Source organism: Peromyscus californicus, unplaced genomic scaffold (assembly GCF_007827085.1).
Source record: "Peromyscus californicus insignis strain IS unplaced genomic scaffold, ASM782708v3 Scaffold_2__1_contigs__length_46816999, whole genome shotgun sequence".
NCBI classification, from domain to species: Eukaryota; Metazoa; Chordata; class Mammalia; order Rodentia; family Cricetidae; genus Peromyscus; species Peromyscus californicus.
This window is the reverse complement of record NW_026294540.1, coordinates 8,499,295-8,506,381: the sequence shown is the minus strand read 5'-3', so window position 1 is coordinate 8,506,381 and position 7,087 is coordinate 8,499,295. Positions and strand designations below refer to the sequence as shown.

The 7,087-nt window shown below is 49.7% G+C and overlaps 1 protein-coding gene across 1 annotated transcript in view; it reads left to right on the top strand.

Moving 5' to 3' along the window:
- The window catches only part of Fbxw8 (F-box and WD repeat domain containing 8), a 105,451-nt gene continuing 98,364 nt past the window's right edge, over nt 1–7,087 (top strand). The window contains exon 1 of the mRNA XM_052755174.1: nt 1–360. Coding sequence (XP_052611134.1) covers nt 49–360 — 312 coding nt within the window. The 5' untranslated portion in view covers nt 1–48. The remainder of the gene's footprint in view (nt 361–7,087) is intronic.

The window sequence follows — 7,087 nt, the reverse complement described above, 5'->3', positions numbered from 1 at the left end:
CAACAGCTGGCGGCCCCTGGGTGACGCGTAGGCCCGGGAGCGTCGAGCATGGACGACCACAGCCTGGAGGAGTTCCGCCGGCGCTGGCAGGAGGAACTGGCGCAGTCGCAGGCGCTGAGGCGGCGGCGGCGGCCCGAGGCCGGGGAGCGGCGGCCGCGGAGGCCCGAGGCGGGGGCGCGCGGTGAGCAGGCCTCGGGGTACCTGGCCCTGGCGCAGGGTCTGCTGGAGGGCGCGGGCCGACCCCCGGCCCCCAGGCCCGGCCGGTCCGACAGGAGGGATGCGACCAGCCGCTCGCGCTCACCCCCGGACCGCGACGCCGTGGAGCCCGAGCCGCTGGTGGACCAGCTCATCCGCGACTTGGTGAGTGGCCCGGGCAAGAGGACTTTCCCTGTGGCTCACCCCACGGAGGTGCGGACGCGGTCACAGCCGGGACGCTGCACACCCAGGGCGTCCCGGGAAGCATTGGTTCTCCGCTGGGAGTTGGGCCTGCAAACATTTTGGGGGTGTTGACAGTAGGTGTGTGCGTGCTCTGGGGCTTGCAAGGGGGTAGAGGATTGTTCCCGAACACCAATGCTTACTTAGACCAGAGTCCCCAAGAGAGATCCCTTTCATAAAGTGACTACGTGTGAGTTTGAGACATCCTGCACTAGAAACATCCTTAAAATTGTAAGAAAGGTTGACTTTGGAGGAAGGTCCAGAAAAAGCATAGGACGGAATTACTGTTCACTTTTCTCTGTATTATTTGACTTTCCTAACTTAACGTGGTACTAAAACAAAACAAAACAACAAAACCAAAAAGCAAAACTTAAATTAGAAGACAAGAAAGGACTCCGACCAAGAAGAATCTTTTGGTTAATATCTTTAGGAGGTTCTTAGCCTTTGGAGGGCATGGGTCCCTCGGAGAATCTGGAAGTTTTTACTCCAGCATCCTTTACCAAGTCGGGAGAATCAAATCAAGACCCCCCCCCCCCCACACACACACACAGGGATCCATGGCTCCCAGTCCAGAAGAGAAGGTTTAATGGCTTCATTCAAACCAGGTTAAAATTTCCGTAGCATTCCAGTAGGGAATATTTTTCTGTGAGTGACGGTTGTTTAGAGAAATAATGGGATAGAGCTGGAGAGATGACTCATTAGTTAAGAGCTCAGCTTACTCTTCAAGAGTTGGGTTCCTAGTCCCCGTTCAGGTGGCTCTCAACCCCCTGAAACTCCAGTTTCAGGAGATCTACTGTCTCTGGCTTCCAGGGGCACTTGCACACATGAGTACACCCCCCCCACACACACACACACATATACACATATTTTTTAAATTGGGTAATTTTATGCAATGGACAGCTTTATTTAAATGACACTAATAGCTTCTGAGTTTTGAGTTTCAAGTCCATTCCCCTTTAAACCAGTGTCTTATCTTGTGCTCTGCCTTGATTCTAAAATGGCCATAAAACGAGGTAGATACTAACTCCTTTTACAAATGAAGGGACTCAAAGGCAGTGTTTTCTGCTATTTGCCCAGGATTACCCAACTGATAGATTCTGGGGATTGAATTTGGATTCCTGAGTTTTGACTTCACCAGGTGAAGTTTGAGTTGGCTGCCTTAGAGGTCTTGGTGATGTGTAAGTTTCCGGGTCCTCTCAGACCTGCTAAATCAGCAGCCCAGGGAAGGAGGTCCACATCTGATGGAGGTTTAAGAATCTGTGGAGGTTGAGACAGTCTCAGCTGTGTAGCTAGTGCTGGACCCTGTTCTGGCTAGTTTTATGTCAACTTGACACGAGCTAGAGTTACTGGAGAGGAGGAGCCTCAGTTGAGAAAATGCCTCCATAGGATTCAGCTGTGGGCGAGCCTGTAGGGCATTTTCTTAATTAGTGATTGATGGGGGAGGGCCCAGCCCATGGTAAGTAGGAACACCCTTGGGCTGGTGGTCATGGCTTCCATAAGAAAGGAGGATGAGCAAGCCAGTAAGCAACACTTCTCCATGGCCTCTGCATCAGCTCCTGCCCCCAGGTTCCTGTCCTGACTTCCTGCAGTGATGGACTACAATGTGGAAGTATAAGCCAGATAAACCCTTTCATTCCCAACTTGCTTTGAGTCGTGGTGTTTATCACACAATAGAAACTCTGACTAAGATGGACCCTAAGTCCCATACACAAGACTCTTTTAGGCCTCACATAAAGCACCCCCAAACAGAATATAAGTGTCCTAAAATGGAAGGGATCTACCCAGGGAGAAGATCTGGGGCATAGCAGAGTCTTATGCTTCATATAGAGTTGGCAAAAACCTCACCTGTGTCCTGTCCCTGGGCTCCTCTGCCCTTCAGAAGCACCTCATTAGGTACTGTTAAGGTCTCTTGAGCAGCAGCCAACTCTCCAGTCGGTGAAATCTGTATAGTAAAGAGGCAGTAAGTCATGTGCTTAGGTAACTGGAGTTACAGGAGGTTGAGCCACCTGGCATGGTTGCTAGGCATTGAACTTGGGTCTTCTGGAAGAGCAGACTTAGCTCTTTGAAAAAAAAAAATTATTATGTGCACAGTGTTCTGTCTGCATCTATGTTTGCACACCAGAAGAGGGCACGAGATCTTACTATAGGTGGTTGTGAGCCACCATGTGGTTGCTGGGAATTGAACTTAGGACCTCTGGAAGAACAGCCAGTTGCTCTTAACCGCTGGCTGAGCCCTCTCTCCAGTCTCGGACTCTGCTCTTAGCCATCAGGGTGTTACTGTGCACTCAGACGCTCCCCCCCACTGCCGTGTGTGTGTGTGTGTGTGTGTGTGTGTGTGTGTGTGTGTGTGTGTGTGTGTGTGTGTCTGTCTGTGTGTCTGTGTGTGTGTGTGTCTGTGTTTTGTGAGAGAGAGAGAGAGAGAGAGAGAGAGAGAGAGAGAGAGAGAGAGAGAGACCCTGCAGATGTCTGTATGCTCAGCCTGAATGTGGAGATCAGAGGACAGCCCCAGATGTTGACCCTCAGGCACCTCCACGTTTTATTTGAGACTGAGGATAGGATCTTGTTGACCTGGAACTTTGTCAAGTAAGCCAAGCTAGCTGACCCTTGACCTTGCAGAGATCTGTCTGTTTCTTCTCTCTTCTCACCTTCTCTGGGATCACAGGCATATGTCCTCGCACTTGCAAGGCCAATGCTGTCTTTACTGACTGAGCCGATGCCCCATCCCTGGCCTTGAGCTCTTGGTCTCCCACCCCCCACCCCCTTCCACCTCCTGAGTGCTGTAACTGAAGCCTGAGCTTGGTGCTTGCCGTCCGGTGGTCAGAGACAGTGTCTTCACTGTTCCTAACAACCCTTCCACGACCGTTTCACCCTGTCCTGGGAGCTGAGCAGACAGAGGGTAGCTTGGCTTTGAAGGGACAGTAAACTCATGCTGTATCTTCAGTCTAACAAATGACGATAATATTTATCTAAAAGCCTCAGGTGCCTGTGGCAGTGAGTATGAGCCTCACAGCTCACGGAGTCACATGAGCAACTGAGCAGGTGTTCTGTCCTCTACTGCAGTTCATGGTTTTGTGATGGTTTGTTTAACGATGGCAACCAGAATTAGATACTAAACATGGTGGGTAGTGTAGGATGTTTTTCCAATTGTTCAGTTTTCTCTATTTAGACAAAGTTTATACATGATCCGAATAAAATTGCTCTATGTTCCAGCATGCTTGCTGGTCAAAGTACATAATGCATCGAGGAGCTTTTTTTAAAAAAAAAACAAACACAGCGTGTTTTAGTTACTGTTACACATTGCTGTGAAAAGACACTGTGACCAAGGCAACTCTTAAAAAAAAAGCATTTAATTGGGGCTTGCTTATAGTTTTGGAAGGTTAGTCTGTGATCATCATGACAGGAAGCAGATAGGCATGGTGCTGGAACAGTGGCTAAGAGCTTTACATCATGATTTGCAGGCAGTAGGCAGAGGGGGAGAGAGAGACTGTGGGCTTTGGAAACCTCAATGCCTATCCTCTCCTCCTGCAAAGCCACACCCATTAATCCTTCCCAAACAGTTCCACCCACTGGGGACCAAGTATTCAAATGTATGAGCCTATGGGGGATATTCTCATTCAAACTGCCACACAGGGTGTCGCTGTGAAGACCAGGCTAGCTTCTAACTCAAGTCCTCCTTCTCGTTCTGGGACCATAGATATGAGAAGAAATATTTTGATTGTTTTTTATCTGATACATGTTAGGATTGTGCTTTTGTCAGTGGAATTGTCTGTTGTGAAAATTGTCTTTTGACATTTTTTGTTAAGCATACTTTGAAATATACAGATGCTAGTTGCAGAGTTCATTGCCTTCTCTAGACACACACACACACCACACACACACACGCGTGCACGCGCACACGCGCGCACACACGCACACACACACACACCCCCGAAACCCCTGATCTCAGGACTGGGTTGCTAGCCCGTCAGCACCATGTTTCTCGCTGTGTTCTCACCCACTCACTCCACTCTGATGTCTCCACAGTGGCATCAGGCAGTTTTACTTTAGTTTGGGTTCTTGTGCAGAACGTTGTGGACAAGTGTGTTCTGAGGCATGGACCTGATGTTGCTGTCATCCAACACCATGATAACTATGCGTAGTTGGTTTAGCTGTTTTGGGGTTTGGGAGAGTAGTGCTGCCGGGAACCTTTTGGGATACATCCATGTTTTTCTTGGTTATTTGCTCAGGACTAGGATTACAGGGTTGTGGGCATGCAGGTCATAGTTACAGCAATCTATCCACAAACTTGCCATTTCTACTTGTTGGTAACAAATATAGTAAAAGCAATGATGTTCTTAGTACCAACTCCACAAGGTAATCTCTGCCTGGCAGGATCTGCTTTATTGTGTGCCTCTCCTGGAGTTTTTAACTCAGGAGTAACTCCTAGAAAGGAAGGTGGAGTTCCCCCGGGACTCCCTGAACCACCAGGCTGTTGCAGCTGAGGCAGAGTGTGCAACCTGGAGCTGGTTCTGTCTCCTGCCCCTGCCCACACCTTCAGCAGCTGTGTTACACTAGCACCTCTTGTGTTTTGTCGGGTAGGCTGGCCTTGAACATGCTGCAGCTGAGGATGACCTTGGACTTCTGATTCTCCAGGCTCTACTTCCCCCAGCGCTGGGATTACAGTGTTTTGGTACTGTGGGTTCAGCTCCGGGCTCTTTAGGCAAGCACTGTTCTGAGCTGCGTTCCCAGCCCACTGGTATGATTTTAATGCCCACTGCACTCTCACTGTTATGAGGGCAGCAAAGAGAAGTGTGGCCTTCCACTGGCACAGCGGCATCCGAGTGTCTTCTTTGGCTGGACATAGGCCGGGACCTTTGATGGACAAGCACAGCTGCAGTGACACTGTGACGTCCTGCCTTCTTAGGTGAGGCTTTTTATAGCAGCACTTGGCCGTCTTGCTTATTGGAGTGGCGTGTGAATACCTACACTGGCAGTCTTGGGTGGGCCAGTGCAAGGGATGGCATACCCTGGTCAGGATTCCAGGGCATAGATACTGTCTTTCATGCCTTCTCCTTAGGGACAGTGGTGGCATTTCAGTTATGCTTATGTAAGCCTCTGGGTTGTGACAACCAGCTGCTTGGTCGCATTTTATTTAGGTAGCTGTGTATCACAGCTGATTAACAAAGACACAGACGCCCAACACAAACTGGTCTAAAAACACCCCCTGGGGTCTTTGGATCTGTGTACCAGTTCCAGGAGGTGCTGCTCATTCTGGGCAGTGACGGGACCCGGCTGGGACCTCTCCTCTCATCTGTGCCGCTCGTCTGCCGGCTCTCTCCACACTAGGTTGTCCCTTCATGAGGAGGGCTGCGGCAGCAGCAGCTGCATGCTCTGCAGTGTAGCAGTGCTGGGGGAGCACAGCGTGTGTTGTGTCGTGCGCAGCTGAGGTTGTGGTCTTACTGGTCCAGACTGGGTCATCTGTTACTGATTGAGGTGGCCCAGATTTGTGTCCAGTGCCCACTCCTATCCATCTGACAGGTCTGTACTCACTGTGGAGCTGGGGCAGGGGAGTCGGCTGTGTCCAGAGTGGACTCTGCTTCGGCCTCGCTGGCTTCATGATGGGTAGGATGAAGTGAGTTCAGGCAGGCCAGCCCTGGTGGGGCTCTGGATCCGCCCGAACTCAGATGCAGACCCTGCTGCTGGCTACTGCTTCCCTCTGGTGTGCTGAGCTCATTGTCAGCTGAGCTGGAGTGACTCCCCTGCCTCTGCTGTCGTCTGCCTTCCTGTTAAGGCTCAGTTGAGTTCCCTTTGCTATACTAACTCTCTCTGCTCCCTCCAGCCCCAATTTCTTTTTTCTTCTAACTAAAATGTTCTTATCAGTACCATTCATTTAAAAATGTTATTCATGAACTAGCAGACTTCTGTGTGGGTGCCTTTCCCATGATCTGTGTGTGTATTCACTAAAACAAGTTTGAATGTCTTTACTAGGAGGTTCTGTTCCTTGAAACTGTGTGGGCTTTGTCCGTCCGTCCATCCATCCATCCATCCACCCACCCATTCATCCATCCATCCATCATCCATCCACCCACCCATCCATCCATCCATCCGTGTATCCATCCATCCGTGTATCTATCCGTGTATCTACTCCTCAGTCCACATTGTTCATTAAGGGGCATGGTAGCACCACACACTTTTCTGAGTGCTGAGGACAGTAGCAGTGAACATGACAGAGGGGCTAGAGAGTCCCTGGTGCCAGTGGCTTCCTGGCCGAGTGGTCACATGGGTCATACCTTGCACTTAGTTTAATGCTTGCAATTCTTTCTTTCTTTTATTTTCTTTTGTTTTAAATGATGTGTGTATATCTGTATGTCAGTTTGTGCATGGTGCCAGCAGAGGCGTCGGATTCCCTGGATCTGGAGTTATAGGAGGTTGTGAGCTATCTGACATGGGTACTGGGAATTGAACTCAGGTTTTCTACAAGAGCAGTAACTGCTCTTAACCACTGAGCCATCTTTCCAGCCCCTGCAATTCATTCATTCACTCTTTGTTTGTTTCTTTTGTTTTGTTTTTTGAAACAGGTGTAGTTGGAATTTTCTTTGGGCTACCAACCAGCTCCCAAATAAAGACACGGAGACTTATTATTAATTATGAATGCTTGCCCTTAGCTTAGGCT